Source organism: Photinus pyralis, unplaced genomic scaffold (assembly GCF_008802855.1).
Source record: "Photinus pyralis isolate 1611_PpyrPB1 unplaced genomic scaffold, Ppyr1.3 Ppyr1.4_LG5, whole genome shotgun sequence".
Taxonomy (NCBI): domain Eukaryota; kingdom Metazoa; phylum Arthropoda; class Insecta; order Coleoptera; family Lampyridae; genus Photinus; species Photinus pyralis.
In genome coordinates, this window is record NW_022170596.1 from 18,655,400 (window position 1) to 18,675,961 (window position 20,562).

Consider the following 20,562-nt stretch of genomic DNA (forward strand, 5'->3'; position numbering starts at 1 on the left):
ATGTTGTTTATTATTTGTTCCATAAGCGCAGGAAGCACATTTAAAATCATTAGAAACTGTATGTTTTATAAGGTGTTTTACAAAATCAAGTTTAAAATTTGTCTCATAGTTACAATCATTACATTTAAAATCCTTAGAAACTGTATGTATCAAAAGATGTCGTTTGAAGCTGCTTTTATAATTTGTCTCATAACCACAATGAGTACATTTAAATTCCTTAGAAACTTTATGTGTTAAAATATGTTGATTAAAGTTATATTTCTTGCTTGTCTCATAATCACAATCAGCACATTTCAAACCCTTAGAAACTTTATGTGTTATAAGGTGTCTTTTAAGGTCGGATCTAAACTTTGTCTCATAGTCACAATTACCACATTTCAAATCCTTAGAAACTTTATGTGCTATAAGGTGTAGTTTGAAGATGCTTTTAATATTTGTGCTAAAATCACAAGTAGCACATTTAAAGTCCTGAGAAATTTTATGTTTTAAAAAGTGTCTTTTAAGATCAGATTTAAAATTTGTCGCATAGTCACAATTAGCACATTTATAATCCTTAGAAACTTTATGTTTTAAAATATGATATTTGAAGTTGCGTTTATCACTTGTCCCATAGTCACAATTACCACATTTAAAATCCTTTGAAACTTTATGTTTTGCAAGATGTCGTTGAAAGATGCTTTTAACATTTGTTCCGTAATCACAAATCGCACATTTAAAATCCTTAGTAACTTTATGCTTTAAAAGGTGTTTTTTAAGATCGGATTTAAAATTTGTCGCATAGTTACAATTAGCACATTTATGATCCTTAGACACTTTATGTGTTAAAAGATGTTGTTTAAAGAGGTGTTTACGATTTGTTTCATAATCACAAGTAGCACATTTATAATCCGTAGAAACTTTATGTTTTAAAAGATGATATTTGAAGTGGCGTTTATCATTTGTCTCATAATCACAGTCAGCACATTTAAAATCCTTAGACACTTTATGTGCTAAAAGATGCTGTTTAAAGAGGTGTTTACGATTTGTCCCATAATCACAAGTAGCACATTTAAAATCCTTAGAAACTTTATGTTTTAAAAGATGTTGTTTGAGGTAGTGTTTACAATTTGTTTCATAATCACAGTCGACACATTTAAAATCTTTAGAAACTTTATGTGTTAAAAGATGTCGTTTGAAGTGGTGTTTATAGTTTGTCTCATAATCACAATCAGCACATTTAAAATCCGTAGAAACTTTATGTTTCAAAACGTGTCGTTGTAAGTACTTTTTAACATTTGTCTCATAATTACAATAAGCACATTTAAAATCTTTGTAAACTGTTTTACACCTAGTTAAAAGGTGACGTTGAAAGTTAGATTGATGCTGTAATTCTTCATTAGAAGGAGATTTAGAACACAATGTACTAATGGTAACTTCGTCCTTTATTGTCACCAAAACTTCGTTGCTTACTGAAATGTGTTCGTGAAGAAAGGAATCGATTTCTTCTTCATGTTTTGGTTCGATTTTAATGAGTACTGTGCCATTCTCCTTACTTCCATCCATTCCTAACAACAATTGTGTTAAAATCTGTTTTGGTATGTTAAACAATACTGAGCTAAATCCCAGTGCAACCAGACATTACATACTTTCTGAATAACAGACTTTGTTGAATACGGCTTAGAGAACTTTCTTTCTTTCATAAGTCTAAAGGTCTTCTAAGGAATACGGGTTACACCCTTTGCTTATATACTAATCAAAGGTTACACTAGGGCACCAGTAATTATTAGGTTATATCCATATATACAGGGTGAGATACAGGGCGATTTTTTTTCATTTATAACATTGGCATGGGATCTGCCGATCTGCGAAACCATAATAGCGTTTTCGATTGGCAAAACTCGTACTGCACGAGTGTTGCACGAGAAACTGAAGAAATCCATGTGAAAATTGCTCTCAATGGAACATAAATATTCGTAAAAATTTGTTGTCATTTGTCCATAACCTCATTTTAGATTTAGGTAATCGACAGATCTCTATTCTAAAAAATGACAAACAAATTCAGTATTATTTATGATAAACGATGAGGAATATAAATTTGAAATTCCTGTAAAGGAACAATTTTTGGCGTTCAGTTTAATGAGTAAGTGCAACTTTTTGTCAAATAGAAGTTATGGCTAGTTCATCATCTTCGCTATCGCTAGATGACGACAAAAAACTCTCCCAACGCAAGAAACAAATTCAAATTGTCGCACGTTTGTTTTGAAAATTTGTTAACTAGCAGCTCCACGAGCTCTCGGACCTCGTGTGTCGAAATTTGCACTGAGTGCGTAATTGTTGCATCACATTTGCCAATGGAACACAGAAAATTGCAATAAAATTACCAATAGAACGTAAAAATTGCACTCGTGCAGCACGACTTTTGCCAATTGAAAACGCTAATAAATACAACTGGTGGCTGTGATTTCGTGACCTTTACCATCGGTGACGTTATTCTAGCCACTTCCGCTTCCTCACTATTGTTGTTTTCCTAACCTCAACTGATCATAACACAAGTTAAAATGACTTTAAATAATAAGTAATTAATTTATAGCTTATTATCAAAAATGGGAGAAATCGATTTACTGTTTTTTGATACTTTTGCACATGAAAATAGCGAAGTGAGTGTTGGTTTCGCATTGTGATGAACGATTATGAACCCGCTGTTTTTGTAGGAATTAAACCTAGATCTGGTGCAGTTCCCCAAGCCCGTTTACGTAACCGAAGTTAGAATTATCCCGCTGGGCGCTCGCGTTCAGGCAGACTTTCCTGGCGGTGTTAGACTTGGAGCGACTAATCCGAGTCAGTTTTCCATTGAATTTTTTGTTAACGATTTGGGAAAGCCGGGCGCGAGCACTTTCGAGAGTTTGGGCGGTTTCGATTATAATCAAAACGGATGCATAAATTTGGAGTGTGTTCCTAATGAGGCGATTAGAAAAATACCTACAGATGGTTTAGTGCTTAGAGGTAGGTTGCTACGATTATATAAGTTATACTTGAGTGTTCGTTTCAGGTTGGTATACGACAATAACGTTAGCCGTATATGGAATACTAACTGTAAATGTACCGGAACAAATAATACAACCTGTAGTTTCCCCCGCTATACCGCCGCAGCCAAATAGTCTACCAGAGCTACAACAAATTATACCCGTGACACCGATAAAGAACGAATGGCCTCAGGATAACATACAGGCAGTCCCAATAGAATATACCCAACAGCCCGCCGTAGCTTATCCACCGAGTTATGGCACAACCGATCAGTATTCTCAGGAATATTCGGAATATTATAGTGAAATTCCGAAAGATCCCCGTAGTTATCATAATACGCCGGAGACCGATTGGGATAACAAAAATCGGGTGCTCACCGTGGAGCCCGAGATCAAATCGGATATTGATCGATACCAGGTGAGTTTGGTCTTTGAGGTAATCTTTGGGGTTTTTTAAATCACTTTGGGAAGCCATTTTGGATTGGAATGCTGGTAAACCTCCTGTTTGAACTTGAGTACTTGATTGGTCGTCCCATTCCTATTTTGTTATCGGAAAGTGAATTATTAGAAGATTAAAGATACATTTAAAATTAAATATACAGGATGTGTTGATAGCTATGTACCAGGTAATTGAACATTTTTTTTTTGTTCTGCTTTTGATCAAACAGTATGTTTTTTAATCTACATTCATATCGTTCGTTTGCATGCCTTGAGCTCTTACCCTGTACCTGTGGACTGAATGGAGCAAGGGAAGAGCGAATTTGTCACAAGAATCGCATTAGTGTTAAGCCATGATTTGTGGAAATTCTACATTTTTTATTGGGCAAAGTTGAATCGTGTGGTGGCATATCACCCTTGCATTTCATTGACGGCAACGCCGCCGGTTCTATTGCCAACGTGCCGGGGGCTGTTGCACTTCCATATTGTTATGACATGTGGATAGGCAACACACCTTACGTGAAAGTAATTCAAAAAACTGTTCTGTGCAGTCGTCGAAACCAGGGTAGCGACTAGCCTTGTTGAAAAGCAAGTGTCTGCATACCGGTTTTTAGTGCTCTTTATTTAAGTGTGTTTGATATTTTTCCAAGCATTATCAAGGTAGTATTCCTTTTAATTCTGTGTTTTATTTAAGCTATTTTTTTAGATTAAATTTTCCAAATTTCATGTCTTTCATGTTACAATTTTGTTTTCGATTTGATACCTGTTGATTGAACATATGGCGTGTATCGCCATTGTTTTGTTTTTACCGTTATATGAGTCTTGTTTTGGCTTAGCTTCCTAGTTCACGTGTTATTTCCGCCAATTTTATAAACATTTATTATATTTTTATGTGTGTACGCGGAAGTAGATCAGTACGATGTTGCCATGTATACATGGATTAACCATATACAGGGTGATTCCTATAGTACCTGCCACCGTTTGGGAGCGTGTAGGTGGTGCGTAGGGGAGTATTTTGATATAGGACACTTGGGGTCGGAAATCTAAAATAAGGGTGCCAGAGCCAAATTTACCTTCTGGAATTTCGCGCCTGTAGGTAGGCAACCCAACCGGCCGGCGGTGCACACGGAGCGATCTCAGGCGGCGATGTGTGGCTGACACTTGATCAGAATTTTGGTTTAAACCCACGAAATCCCGTCTGCAACGACGCGTATCAAGTGAATAAACACTATGGCAATAGTATAATAATAGTTGGCTAGATGTAGGAAGTGCATTGAGAACAACGGTGGCCACGTTGAACACTTGTAAACGTTATTGCTTTTGACTGTCGTTTTCCCTCCTTCCCTCCCATGTCGCTTCCTCGCGCTAACTCGCTCTGCATCGCTCCGCGCGAAACGTCGGTCGGTTGGGTTGCCTACATACAGGCGTGAAATTCCAGAAGATAAATTTGGTTCTGGCGCCCTTATTTTAGATTTCCGACCCCAAGTGTCCTATATCAAAATACTCCCCTAGGCACCCCCTATACGCTCCCAAACGGTGGCAGGTACTATAGGAATCACCCTGTATACCGTAGAGAAAACACCTCATACAGTTCCGATTCTTCGCTGTATTTGTTGATTTTTCATCTCGTGCGCACTCTGATGTCTTTTAGCAATACCCCACTGGTTGCATTCTCACTTGCGCTTTTCCGTGTTAAATTAATGGTAGACGATGCCGGAACTGAGCCATGCTGATTTTGATGTTCTTTAGGTACATGCAGTTTATCATTTTATTTATTTTTTTTGTTTAAATTGAACCGTATATGTGTTTAATGTGTTTTGTACTAAATTGATGGTTTTCCATCTGTATTTATTATGTCACTTGTAGCCCAATTTACATCAACATTAACAGTAGCGCCTTTTCTCATTCGCCAGGAGACCCTGAAACTAAATTTTGTTGTCTTTAGTATCCCTTTAAGCTACTACTGTAATTGTTTACAGAAAACGGGTAGCTTGGAACGAGAGCACTCCCGCTTGGAAACCGATCGACGTGAGAGAGATAGACACTACGTAAGATCTCACAGCCAGGACAGAGATAGATCTAGAGATTATGCCGATACAAGTAGAGAGCGATCTCGAGATCGAGATTGGGAATTCGAGCGAGGCAATTACAGAGATCACAAAGACGTAGAGTGGGACAGAGAGCGAGACAGAGATCGCCCGTACAAGCATCCCGACACCCATCGCCGAACCTACGGTCGCGAGGACAGGGAGGAGGCGCGAAAACGCCCACGAACTCCACCCACGTGCTCGCCGAAGCGACCTCACACCCCTCACGCCGAGTTGTCCCCAAAAGAAATCGAACCCGTTCCCGAATCGGAGAAAGTGCAAAAAGAGGATAACGGTCAATCTCCCGTTAACGAGGAGAGCGCGCACGCCGTCGAGGAGTTCGAACCGATTTTGAGCGACGAAGATATCCTCGACGATTCGGAACATTATCAAGATCTCGACTATGATTACACGGCCTACACTAATAATGATGATATCATCAAATTGTTCATACCGGGATCGACGGTTCTGAAAAAATACGAAAGAAGTCCAAGCTTTAAGGTTTCGTTGAAAAGTATTGAGATTAGTAACAATTTGAAATCGGCCATCACCATTGCAGATGATTTTTTCAAGTAAGTCAATAATTAATGGTGACCTGATCACAATGTTTGAAATTTTGGCGATGATCTTATTATTTTTTGCCCAACACTCTGTTTTCCTACTATCTACTCGTACATAGCTAGGATAATGACATCACACAAATTGTTTTGGTGTCAAATGATTAGTGGTGCAGAAAATGTACAGTTATTTTTTCATACAAAATGCACCTTATGGCTAATCAAACTGAACTCATTTACATGGATTTTTTTCCACCAGGAAACTCGCACGCATACATAAGCATAAACAAAATATATGGCATTTATGTAAGCTGCGATAGTTGACATATTTGCTTTGGCATAACAAAGATTGACACAAAACCAATATTCGGTTACTACATGTCAAAGGTCGACTAAACGAAATGATTAGCAAGATTGGCTAAATGTCTCTTTTCTAAGACACAAAAAAAACAGTACATAGGACCATATATCTCTGCGTATGTCAGTTGTGCACTTTTGCCACCCTCTGCTACGCAAGGCGAGATTAAATATCGGTATCGCCCTGCCAAATATTAATAATCATAATTACCCGGTTGAAATACATAGAAGGAGCATAACGTTAAGTATCACAGTTACAATATGCAACAGTCAATGACCTAACGTACATACGTCACTCGCCCCCAGTACCCTGTAAATAAACAGTAACATATTTTTTCATACAAAAGAAAGAAAATGTGCTGCAAGAAATTCAATTATAAATTAACAATGTAGTTGTCGATATTTCCAAATACAGCACCGTCCACGAATCGCTACAATATTTATAAGATCGTTCAATTCTGGACACGAGTATTGAATATCATCCATAAGAGAACATACGGTATCTAAATATAATTCAAAACACGTAAATCTGTCAAGAATTCGTATTGCGGGTTGGCAGGTAAAACCAGCGCTAGGAACAAAGGGATACCGTATATTGAAAAACAACATACTTACCTAGAAACATAATGGAATCTTACATTTCATTCAAGGTTTAATCAGCATAATTATAAAAGTGTAATGCACTATAAATGACAATGCCCATGCTGTACTGGAATGCCGTTAATTTGGCAAATAATCTAACATAATCATATAATTACTAGACGGATGCAATATACGTGAAGATAAAAAATACACTCACAGTAACTAGGTATTCGAAACGTAAAAATTACCACTGCCCTCAACAGAAGCACAAATACCTCTGCCCAAATTTCCCCTTTTAAGCAAAGTCGGTCGATGTGGATCATTAACTTCCTTGCCCTTGTATAGCTTTAGGTTGGACACTTTTGTTATAAATTATGGTCCATTTGAATGGGCAGAGAAGAAAAAAAACACGTGGTCCACGGAAACGAAACAAAGCACAAGCTGGAATTCTATCGTTGCAGCAAGGGTAAATTCGGTTCCATTACACATTGAATGTTAATTACTGTTTTTGTTTTCGAGTAATTATCCGACGTGACAAACGTTAGATTTTTCTGACATTTAGACGGCGCGCAATCACCCCCCTGTCTTTAGTGCATTTTTTAAGAATTAAAAAAAATGTGGTATTATTTGCGCTTTGTCCGTCCGTCCGTCCGGACCCACTTCTACCGTTTTGAACTACTTCTAGAGTCCTGGATTTTTTTTGCAGTAGGTAGCCAGACGGCCATCAAATTTCGCTGTCTAAAAGGGGGGCCCACCCACGAATTATTGCCTGAGATGCTGCTTTTGAAACACATACATTACATACGACAACCAATTAGTCTCAGATTTTGCATACGCATGCCTTTAGTGGTGCCAAGTTAAACTTTACAAAATGGGGGGGGGGGGGGGTAAACACATGTTCTACCCTTCATGGTATTCTAATGAAAGGTCTCATCGAAATAAATTGGTTTGCACAAACTATAACTTTCCCGTGCGACTCTTCTTCGAGATCAGTGAGTGACGGGGCCTGAGGGGTGGGGGGTTAAAAATTAATTTTATCTCTCATTGTATTCTAATTAAAGGTCTCAACGAAAGGAACCGTTTTCTACCAACTACTGCCCTTCTTTCTGTCCTCTTATCAAAGTGCGGGGTGGAGGAGTAAGAGGGGGGGGAACTAGTTTCATCCTGCATGGTACTCTAATGAAAAGTCTCAACGAAAGGAATTAATTTATACTAACCATAGTCTTCCTCCTCGATCCTTTGTCGTGATCGGTTATAATTCCTTAAATCTTAAGACTGAATTCTCAAAGGAAAGTACCTACAAAGGGCGATTGGGACGTTTGGAAAAAATGTAACCATTGGGCATGTAAATAAAATGTGATACATATCCACTTGGAATAAAAGAAAATTTAACCCAGGTTTCAAAGTTTGGTTTTGCGCATGCGCAGTGCTAACTTTCTTATTTATGGAAGAAATTTCGTAGGGGTGTTTAAAAAAATGGGCTTTACCTGCACAAGGGTTGTGCACAATTTGTACTTGTTTGTGTTTTTATCTGATTGTAGATTATTGGTAGAGAGCGCCCTTCTGAATTCAGACGGCCGTTGCCAAAGGTAATACTTTAATTTCATCATACTGCGTGAGATTAACGTTTGTTCATAAAGGTTTTGATACAGTCGAAGTGTAATTAATAATTTTTTTTTGTGATAGTCATTTAAACAATTTTAAGTTATTCCTGCAGACGTATATTTCATTAATGTAATTTTGGTGCGTGTGCTCAAAGTGCATGTAACGCAGAGATATTTTATGCTGTTGTCTCCTTCCATGCCACCATACAAAGACCTCACTTGCATTAAATGAAATTGAACCTCTACGGCACTGGCAATAATTTCACTATTTAAACCACGGCTAGCTAAAAAGTTTTATTTTATACCCCTTACGGAAGTTTGGTCTTTTATCTCCTCTTAAAATCTGTAAATCAAAACCTGATGCTCCAGCTTGAGTGAATATATAGGAAAAGTAAAGAAAAATATAAATAAATGCATTTCCTATCTCGTGATCACGTATAAATGCTAGATTTGGTACCTTCATTCGTGTTGATAGATAATCAATTTCTGGTACATTCTCTTATTCACGATATTCACACCTATAATGCTAAACAAAATTTGAATCCAACCAAAGGAATGGTATCACTGAAATCAAATGCAAATTCCCAATTAATGGAACATTCCTTGTGTAGATCCAATTGTTATCGATAAAATGCAAACACAAACCTTTTCATGCAGCCAATTGTCATAGGTCAGTTACTTTAGGAATATTAAGATTACGTTAAACAAAATTGCTACGCAAATTCCTATAGGTAATCTATTACTAACTTGATGAGGATGAGGTTTTCTTGGGGTTACGATTGATATCTTTATTTAGCAAGAGGTATCTTAGAAATATGGAAGCGGATCGCTTTGTGACCGTACAGCTTCCACGCGCCCTGGTAAGGTTAGCCTATTGTTGAACAGAAATGTCTTTATTCATTTTGGACACAGGCAAGTCGGCATCAGGTTCTCGAGAGCATGGGTCAGAGAACTTGTTTATGCACAGGAATAAAAAGCCAATTTATTAATTTAGATTTTGCTGCGGGAAAATGTACCAATTTGGAATGAGGTTACTAAAGGTTTGGTTTCGCTTTTTGAACTAGCGGTTAAAGATTTAGACATACCACTCTAATATTTTGCATTGTGGTTAGGTTACTAGGGTAATTTTTCATGACCGAATAGAGAGAAATGAATTTCGTGTTGTTCTTGTTGCAGATCTAGTATTACCAAGTATGTACTTTCGGAATTTGAAAATCTAAACGTCGACATCAAAGAGGAATTCATTCACATTTGTGAAAAAATTAGCTCGACGATAGGCGAAGATGAAATATTCTGCGATATAGCGGCCCTTTACGTTATTGTGAAAAGCCTCGAATGCGAAGACTACGACGAATCGTCAAAGGAGATCATCGCCCAGACTAAGTTTGTCGTCGAGACTCTTTTAGATTGGATTAAGATCGCATTAGATTATCACATGGCGAACAGTCAAAATTTGCCCGCTTACAAAATTAGGCATATTAAATGCGGGGTACGTCTCGCCGATTGGTGTTGTAATAGTGTCGACTTTATAAAGATGTTGTGGAATCAAAGCTACGACGTTGCCGATATTCTTCTCTATCTGTACAGTCGCGAATACATGGCGCTTTCGATTAAGTTAATGATCTTACACGCACTTGACACCTACTTACTGCATAAACCTGCAATCGAACGCTTTACATCTGCGACAATCTCGTCTAATGTAAAAGAAAATGGCGTTTCCAATTCTGAAGATTGCGGTTATAAGAAATTAATCGAAATAATGTTGAGAAATCCGCTAGTGCGACTAAAGTTCGCCTTACAGTCGATCTTAAAAAAGCTGAATTTATTCGAAAGTCTTTCTAAATTGCAGGACGCGGCCGCTAGAGGTCGTCGCGACCAAGAGATCGATGTCACTTTGATAATCAAATTGCTAAATCAAATTTTGGATCTTTACCGAAACGGGCCGCTTGAAATATCTCAGCCTAAGCGATTTTTACCGGCGGCCGCGCAGTTTGACATAAATCGTTGCGATTTGAAAAACTTATTCTTGCGCATGTTCGACGCGCAAAACCTGCTAAGCTGCTGCGCGCTGTTGCTTACGCTTCCAAAGACTATGAATCTGTCATCGGTGAAAACACCAATTCTGGAGCTTCTGACCTGCTTTCTTCAGTCCAAGGAAGGGATGCTGTATTTATACGATAATTGCGACAGCGTCAATACTCTGCTGAAGGTATTGCTGCAAAGTGACGAGATCATTCAGTACTCGATGCCTTTTTCCGTGGAAATCGAGGGGCACATCTTAGGTTTGCGAATGGCTTACGCCTTGCAATGCCAGTACCACGTCGATTACTTACTCGATAACGCGCAGGCTCATAAATTCGATTGCGATGCGAGTACGCTGCTGGATCAGTTGCATTGCATTTACTGCCTCACGTTTTCATCCGTCGGGAAGGTCACGTGCAGCCAAGTGCTCGGGTTCGATCAGAATCTCCAATGTCTCGTGCAGTTCTTCGAAGTGCTGCACGTCAAGGAAAAGTCCGAGCAGCAGTTATCGAAAATAAAGAAATCGCCCGGATTGGCCTACATTTGCGATCTAATCGCGTTTACTGTCGTTTACAATTCGGATGTGACGTTTCTCGAGAGGAACGCCAAGCATTTGCTGCACGTCGTGAATCAGCAGGAGCTCTTCGACGATTCGGTGATCGCTCGAATAAACGAATTCGCCCCCTACGTGAAACCGTTCGAAACGCTCACCTTGGCAAGCTACGATAACGTAGGACCGATCATCGAGGTCATTGTAAAACATCTGGAAAACGTCATCGCGTTTCCGGGACAGTTGGTCACGTGCTTGCGGATTCTCGACCATTTGGGAATATCCAAGCATGCTCGCTCGGACAACGGTCTAAATAATTACGTCGAGCTCAAATACAAGCACGTGATCATACAGCTATATGCGCTTGATGGACTGGCGACGCTTACGAGTATTTTGCAGAAAATTTGCAAATTTTACGAGCAACCAAGCATTCATCTGGCAACTTTTGTCGCGAATCAGTCCATCAATATTATCAACGTTGTGAAGCCGTGCATTGATCTGCTGAAACAAATGCTAACGTACGTCATCCAATGCCGTAACACCAATTACAAGGATTTGACTTCGGTTCCGGTGCTGCTGCAGACCTACAACTTACTGCGCACGTTTCCGAGTAATTCCCCCGTTTATTTTAAGGCGAGAAAGCTGTGTGAGAAAATCATAGAAGCCCTCTTGGTGTATACTCAGCCTGTTTCAGACGAAATAAGCGAAAACGACTTGCTGAATAAAACTTTGTGGGCGCAGATGTGCGGCGAAGTTATCAAGTACATTAATTTGGCCCCGTACACTTTCATATCGGGTCTGCTCGTCTTCTCCGAGCTGCTTCCGTTGCCTCTTCCGTTGCAGACTCGCGAACCGCTCACGCCCGAGGAGGTATCGTGGGCGGTCAACCTGCGGAAACTGTGGGCGGCTCACTTGCACATCTACAGCAGTAACATTCAGGAGCTTATAAACCGAATGTGCACCTCCACGCACCCGCCTTTACTGAATCTCTTGCGCAAGGTGTGCATCCAGTTGGCCGATTTGGCCTCGAACTCGGCCATAATGATTGCAAAGGGTATACTAGACACAGTGCATGCCGATTTAAGTACCGAAAGTGACGTGTTGACTCAACCCTCTAGTGGCAACGTTGCGCGGCTTCTTAATTTCTTAGCATGTTTAGTGACACATAACTCGTTAAAGTGCGCCATTTTAAGTTTGCTTCAAAATAAAGCCGAGGAGAAGTATTCATCGATTATACCGTCGTTTGCAAAAATTTTGAGCTACAGCAGTAGCACGAACTCGCACGTGCAGGCCCAAGAATGCATTTTAAGTATCATACAAAGCTTGTGCGACACCGAAATAACTCTACTCCAAAACGAAGTGGAAATTACTAACGAAACGTACTTGGCAGACTCCCTCCCCATTAAAGATACCCTACTGTCGTTTATTACAATGATGGTTGATCACTTATCGTGCGACAATACCTTCGTCACATACCTTCCGATCATTCGCACGTTACTACTGTTGATGGAGCACGATTACGGTTTCTACCACCTACGCGAGCACCTGCTTAAGAAAAGCGACGTCTTCGCGAAGGTTCTAAATAAGACCGTCGAGGGCTATTCCAAAGAAAATGAGGACTGCCTCTCGGTGATCAGTTCATTGGTCGAGTTTTTCAGAATTTGCCTAATCCCGGACGAAGTCCCCGACCCTCTCACCGGTAATCTGAGGACGATGAAGATGAACGTCGGCGAGGTGCAGTCGATGTTGGGTTGGACGGGAGAGCAGGCCGAAGGTGCGGAACAACACGCGCTTTTGCGCTTAGAAAACGTTTTACTGGTAAGTGCCAAGGTTAGTAGAGGGAGTAGGTTGCCTCGTAACTTTAGAGAGACGCGTCATCAAGAATCCGGAAATCACATTTGATTGGTGTTTAAATTTTCATTGACTTTGACAGTTATTTGGACTGTGTTAGTTCTTGTTTACAATGAACGTATAGTTACGTAAGAAATACATAATACTAAAAAATTTCGCAAAGTATAGAAACATACGAAGGTGTTTATAATGAACGTAATTTTTACGTACGTATACGTAAGCGATATGTAAGTCTTGCGCATAGTCGCAAAAGTTGAAAATGTTTCCAAGTTACATATGGTTTAAGTAATAGACCAGGAGGCAGCGTACATAGTAACTAAACCATAAGCGACAAAAAATTCGACAATTCAGGCTGAAAGTACGTTGAAAACTGATAATAAAATCACTTGTCTGCCAGTCGTAAGTGGCAGCATTAACTTGGGGCGGCGCTGAATAGGTGACTCCTTTAGGTGATCAACTAAATTACCAAACTATAAGGGTCACGGAAAAGATTTGTATTAAGAAATCCCATTTTTTCCATTGTTTTCAAATATGGTATGGCAGACGATTTCGAGTGCAGCGTTGATAGCGAAAGACGCCCTTCAATGTAGGGAAAAACACCCCTGAAGTAAACCATGAGGACCGTATAAAAATTATACATAAAAAATTCCTCTTTTTGTCACTACTTTAAAATATATCCTGGCAGACGCTTATATCTCACACGCTCGCACTCGCTGGGAATTACTATACCTAAATTTTTTAACTTCTAAGACGTCTGCCACTATTAAAGCTACACTTAATATCGTCTGCCAGGATATATTTTAAAGTAGTGACAAAAAGAGGATTTTTTTATGTAGAGTAGTAGGCTATGAAACCGTAGTGCATGTAACACCCGTTAATAAGGAAGAGGAATTGTGGCAGCGGATTCAAAATTCTGTAGAAACAAGAGAGGGATAATAAAATTAAAATTAAAATTAAAAAATAACGTACCAATGTTGCAAAGGGTACAGTTTAATTTATTACGCCGTATAATGCTTTGTATGCGTGAAAATGGTGGTCACTTTGAACATTTTTACGGCCGGTTGCAAGAAAGCGAATTATAATCGAAATCCAAGATTATTTGCCAAATCTGAGATTAAACAAAAATTTTGGTTGCATGATCAATTATTGAATTAAACTAATATTGATTATTCTAATCTAAGTTTATTCCTACTATAATCCCTGATTACGTTGGTTTTGGGTTGCATGAACCTGTAATCCTAAATTTGTCATTGATTAAATCAAAATTATTCTAATTCGTCAAATCGGAGAATTAAACTGGAATGATAACGAAGAGCTAGAGGCGCCAATTGTTGATGTAGATGATGACTCTTCGGTGAGAACAGCACTAGTGAATACGGTGTTTGTTGTATGAGTGAAGAATTCAAGAATTATAGAAAATTCAAATTTTAATTACCCGATCGTGAACTAATCTCGGCTTATATGTAACTAAGGATTTCCTAATTCATGTATATTCCAACCGTCTTGCAACCGGCCGTAGTAGTTTAAATTAATACATTACATTGACTTACTCTGTTGTGTTCGTTTATTCTATGTTACATGCACTACGGTTTCATAGCCTACTTCTTGCTTGCACTTATGGTTTTTGAGGAACAATCGCATGTATGGTGCATGCCATTCATCATGCTTACATTTTTTTTTTCGTAAACCATCACAGATAGCGATATTCATCAAGAGACAAAAAATGCTTGCAAGTAAACTGTCTATCAGCATTGTTTAAAAAAGTATTTAAACAATGCTATCAGCAAAGAGTAACCATAATAACAGATTCAACGGCATAGAGAATAGTGTTGCATATGTATTGTGTGTTGCCTAACAAATTTTATTGCTTTTTCTCAATTTTATTGGCGTACGCTACCCCTAAGGGGCTATTTCAAGGCAACTACTTGTTTAGAAGTTTACAAATATCATTGCAGAAATCCCAGTGTTGCCAAATGTTTAGTGTTTGCTTGTAGTTATTTAGGTATCTATTATTCCTTGAAATGTATGATGTTTGAGATATGTTATTCCATTCTACGCTTATGGCACAATTTATTAAGGTCCGAACGCTTGTTGGTTTGATTCATAGGTGCGAAGATATGTTCTTCCTGTAACAATAAGTCGTTTTTTGAGCGGTAAATAATAGATTTTTTAGTGCGTATTGTGTATTCCCAGTAAGCGCGAGTAATAGCTCGCTTTGATTACGTCTCTGCCCTTTGTACACACTGTTCGTCGCCCTACCGTCGAGGGACGTATGGAAAAGTCGACCGAACTAGATCGTTTAGTTAGAGGAAGTAGTCTAACGAACGATATTTACTTCCGACTTGCGCGGAAATAAACGTTTTTTTAAAAAATAGGCCAATAGACGTTTTATAGCATTTATTGTACAAATAATAAGATAATGAAAGATTCCCGGAAAAAATGTTGCAATCATTTTTTAATTTTTGCCGGCCAAACTATAAACAATATAATAAATCCAAAATAAACTGCCTCAATTGGATTATAGCTGTGATCGAATGGTTCAAAGCAGTTAAAAATGTGAACTGTGGACCAACGCAACCCCACTTCTTTGCGATAACTGAAAAACTACTTGACCGATTTGGACCATAGTTTTTACCAGTCGATGTGACTAATGTCCCCTTTAATCTCATTACATTTCACTCCGATCGACCCACGCATTCCGGAGATATTTAAACGCTCCAGAAACCCTATATTTGGAGGGGCAGCCAATGTTGTTTTCAAAAATGAGAACATACACTGCATTATCAATCGTTTAGATGGATGAATCACTAGCAGAGTGCGCGGTGGCTCAAGTTGAGCGGCAAATTTAAATACATACTTATGTGTTTTTTCCGCTACGTGACAAAAAATATAAAGACGTGCTTTTAAAAGAAAATGTGTGGAAGGAAATAGCAGAAACCCTGAGTTGCAGATAGATGTCGCTTACATTTATTCCTATAAGGGACTTCATTCCTATAAATTAACGTAAAAAATTACGTTTATTGTAAATTTCGAAAGAAAATTCAAAGGGCTGTAACCTTTGAACTAGTAGCCCAATCTTGGAACTGTTTGAAATTATGGATTCTACAGGCCACATTCTATAAGAAAATTTTTTTTCCGGGTCGATCTGAGACAATTTTTTTTTCGGGGGCCCAAAAAAAGGCAGTGTATAACCTTCCTTTTTTACCAAAAATCGACTACACCAAAATTTCTCGGGAAAACACTTTTTCTAATTAATTTTGGTGCGTAGAATCCAAAACAATTCGTACTTTTTCGATCAGACTTCTCAATCAAAAGTTATAGACTAGAAACCAATTTCGAAAATTCAAAGGGCTGTAACTTTTGAACTAGTAGCCCAATCTTAGAACTGTTTGAAATTATGGATTCTGCAGGCCACATTCTATAAGAAAATTTTTTTTCCGGGTCGATCCGAGACAATTTTTTTTTCGGGCCTCAAAAAAAGGTAGTGTATAACCTTCCTTTTTTATCAAAAATCGACTGCACAAACTCAAAAAAAGGTAGTACTTTTAAGTTGTTCAAATATTTGAGAACAATTTAGAAATGTTTAGGGAAAGTTTCCATTGTCACAAAATCAAATATGTAAGCGGAACTTCATGAAACATGAAAACATCACGTTTTATTACGGCTCGCTAAGGCAGCTTTATTATACCAAGGGGTGCGCGAAGGAGCGCGGCCCACATATGGGGACTTCGTACGCGACATCCAAGAAAGGCGGTCGAGAAATAGAGCAATGTATCGAGCCATTGTTACTGTTCAATAAACGCCCATTGTAAATTGTCGTATAGTGTTTAATTAAGGGGTGTAATACCCCTAATCCTTTATAAAGTTAGTGAATCTTTTACAAATATAAAAATCCGATACATCTGAATACCGAACTCGATAGTCTACATAACTTAAAAACAATAGGGACCTTTCTTATATCCTTAAGACCATGTGTACCAATTTTCAAAGCGATCGCACGTTTCTAAACAAGTTATCATGCACACGGACAGATGGACGAACAAAAAAGGATCTGTTTCAAAATCAAAAAGGATTAATTTCAGAAAGGCGTACGTATCATGTGCACGACGCTTTGAAAACTGGTACACGTATTCTTAAGGATATAACTGGTATAAGAAAGGTCCTGGTAGGTACCTCCTATATAATAATATAATAATAATACGCTTTTACTCCCCTTAAATTTGTATATAACAATAGAAATATAAAAAAAGCTAACCCCATACAAAGTATAACTTGATTTTTTAAGCAGTATTAAGCCTTTTATCTAGTATACTATTTTAAATTTTTAATGCATTTGAGTGACAAGTATTTGAATACTTTTTACTGTATTCGAATACTTTTCAAAGTGTCTGTATCTAGTATTCGCTTGTGCTGGACGTAAAAGTATTTAGTATTCAAATACTTTTTGAAAGTATTCTGCCCAACTCTGAATACAGATTAGTAACTTGTGGGGTGAATATTGATGGTGCATATGGTTTGTTTTTATGCTAAATTAATCTTTGCAGTGCGTTTTATCGCCATCTATGTAGCTGTTTTATGGCGTCGCACTTTTTCCTATACCGTGGCATTACTGTAAGATGTATATACAATGGTACTATTTCGATTCATTTTGCATTTTTTGAACTTACTCTATTGTTGTTGCGTTAATAATTAATTTTTATGATCTGGACAAAATGGGATTCTGGGTGACGTCGTTCGCGTATTTGAACGTTTATTGGTTGAAAGTTACAAGGCAACCTACTCTTTTTACTAACCTTGGGTAAGTGCCGTCAAAAAATTATTGCATGTAATGAACAGGACACGCATCATTATGATTTTTTTAGAAAAGTGTGACTGAAGAATCTTTTGATAACTACATTCACGAAGGCGTGAAAGGTATTATCGCGCTTCTGAAGGAGATTACAAAAACCAAAGAGACACCTGTCGAGCCAATTTTACCCCCACCACAATCGCTACTGCTCCAATTCTCCGCGCGGTCAATTTTTACACTGACCGATGTAATCGACGAACAGCTCACTACGAACTACTGGCTCTCTGTGCCTGCCTACGAGCCCACCACCGAAGTCGACAATGTAAGTAGCACTTTTAATGCGCAACAATCCAGTGCTCGGTCTAAAGGTAACGTGCGATCTGGGTGAGGTTTGTCGTCAACACTTACCGGCGGATATCAACATAATTAGGGAAGTCGAGAAGGTGTGTCGAATTTACTCGTCGAACAATAACGAACAGGACGACGCAAAAACAAAAGGAGCCGAAGAGCAAAAGGAGAAGAACAAGAAAAGTTTCGGTAGGCCATCGAAACATTCAAACAACATAAGCGAACACTTTCTGTTTAGTCGTGCCGATTGCGCGCCGAGGTTTCCCATACCGACAAGTACAGGTACGAGCGGATCTGTTTAGATCGAGACCGCCGAACACCTCGCGTCCCCCCTCGCTACACGTGGACGATTTCGTTGCGCTGGAAACGTGCGGCGCCCAACCGACCGGTCCCACCGGCTATAACAAGATCAGTAGGGAGCTCTTGGCGACGTCGAGAGTGACTCGAGGGACTCGCGGCAGATCGTTTGTCAATGCCGAACGCTCGTTGCAGCAACGCCAAATGTAAGTATATTATGCATGAGATATCGTTGTCGGACATGTTAAATTAGTTGCAATAGGTCTGTCTCTTTCAGGTCCTGGTGGAGCGCCGGATTAAATCGGCGGCCATATTAATTGTATATTTGCCAAAGGCCGTACTTTTATTTATAGAGATTCAACTAAAATAAACTTTCATTGTTGTATGCGTATGATTTCCAAACGTATGTAGACGATTTGTCACAGAACTTTGTATATATATTGCAAAAAATTAAATAAACATTTAAACCTTTTACAGTGCAAAGTTTTTCATTTAGTAACTAATATAATTTTACAAAAGTAAAAATCCATCAAATCAACAGGTTTCAATTGAGAGAAGCATATAATGACGACCAAGAGTCTCATTAATAAATGGGAATTCGACGAAACCAATTACAGTTGGTGGATTTTATTTAGAGATTTTTGTTGCTGATACAAATAATCACAACTTAGGTATGCAACGAACTTTCGGTAGTCCGCTACTTGAAAATTAATCAGAAGAATTATTTATTATTATTTTAATCTCGCGCGCCACCAGGAGTTGTTTCCTTGCCCTTGGTCAAGGTCGGTGGTTTCGGAATAGTGAGGTTGCCACAGGTAAGTCAATTAGAGAACGGTCACCCAGGTACCAAATATCGATCGCTGTCTAAACACTAAAACAGAATTACGGAACACGAAAACGGTATAGCAATTTTGCAAGCGGAAACGAAAGCAAAATTAACTATCCGTTTCTACGGGGAAAACAACATTAAGGGAAATAAATGCCCGCCTTCAACGAAAATGAAAATTGGTAAACACTGAAATGTTCCTAGGGGTTCCTCAGGCGGTACTGAAAATATTGACTTACTCTGTACTTACAGTTGGCAACTCTGCGGAACAAATTGCAGACAGTGCCATCTAACTTTAGTTGTCAAAATGTCGAACGTTCGCGCCACTTTCAGATCTCGGTAACATTCGGCTTGGACGAAGTTGTACGAATGGACTCCTACGTTGTCATTTTCCTATGGCGGTCTTTTATGCGTTTAAACGTGAGACACAATCGGGAAGGGAATTAAATAAAAGACAGAATTTTTGTGCGTCCGAAGAGAATGAGAAAATGAAATTTATTACGCACGGGGCTTGGTTCCGCAGAGCAAATCCAAACCGAAAAGCCAGGAAAAAAGAACCAGCAATAAAAAAAACCTGGCATAACACAAACACAAGAAATAAATCAGTTACAGGTAACAATGTAGGTACAAACAGAAATACAAAATCAAACATCTCAAATCGTACAACAAAAATCAAGTAATCGAGGCAAATGTGGCTAACACAAATTAATCAAAAACGATAGATACAAATGACATAATTACAAATTGTGAACAAAATAAATCATTGGGGTATGAAACACTACATGAAAAACACATCAAGGGTTCAATTTAAACAACGCAAGGCAGGCGTGACCTTGTTCCGACCTTGCTTATCATTTATTTAACACGAGAAAAGTACACGTGCACCTGAGAATGCCAACACAGGTATTCAAGCGGAAGCAGACCACCTCACATACAAACCCACATTTTAAACAGAAGAGAAATTAATCAGAGGGCCCCCTTTCTCGCAATGCGAGACGCTAAGAACTGCAGTCTGCGCGAGATGAAAAAAAGAAACATATACCGCGACAGGGCGAACTGCATGAGGTTCTTCTCTTCCACGGAAATAAATTATTAATCCAAACATTCAGAGCAGTAACATTCTGGTAATCTACTCCCGCGTAAACACATTCAAATAATCATGAAAAACATCGCGGCATAATCAGGTGCACAAGGGGGCCAAGCTAAAAGATACTCATTTAACGGTAAACTCAAACAATAGCGGCCCCCATCA

At 38.8% G+C, this 20,562-nt stretch overlaps 1 protein-coding gene across 3 annotated transcripts; it reads left to right on the forward strand.

Moving 5' to 3' along the window:
• The first annotated feature begins 2,484 nt into the window (after positions 1-2,484).
• Positions 2,485-18,956, forward strand: LOC116170894 (protein virilizer). 3 transcript variants are annotated; one of them, XM_031487447.1, is made up of 9 exons: positions 2,485-2,636; positions 2,691-2,982; positions 3,029-3,420; positions 5,420-6,099; positions 9,804-13,017; positions 17,913-18,161; positions 18,208-18,376; positions 18,426-18,690; positions 18,738-18,956. In XM_031487447.1, the coding sequence occupies exons 1-9, from the start codon at positions 2,583-2,585 to the stop codon at positions 18,799-18,801; spliced, it is 5,379 nt and encodes a 1,792-aa protein (XP_031343307.1). In that variant the 5' UTR covers positions 2,485-2,582; the 3' UTR covers positions 18,802-18,956. The 3 variants fall into 3 exon arrangements, with proteins under 3 accessions (XP_031343307.1, XP_031343308.1, XP_031343309.1); XM_031487448.1 differs by having other exon boundaries at positions 2,583-2,636; positions 18,747-18,956; XM_031487449.1 differs by having other exon boundaries at positions 2,583-2,636; positions 18,762-18,956.
• The last annotated feature ends 1,606 nt before the right edge of the window (positions 18,957-20,562 follow it).

Coding starts and splice junctions, on each gene's coding strand:
- LOC116170894 (XM_031487447.1), top strand. CDS start 2,583: ATGGGAGAAATCGATTTACTGTTTTTTGATACTTTTGCACATGAAAAT. Junction 2,637..2,690: donor TTGCACATGAAAATAGCGAA/GTGAGTGTTGGT, acceptor CTGTTTTTGTAG/GAATTAAACCTAGATCTGGT. Junction 6,100..9,803: donor ATTGCAGATGATTTTTTCAA/GTAAGTCAATAA, acceptor TTCTTGTTGCAG/ATCTAGTATTACCAAGTATG.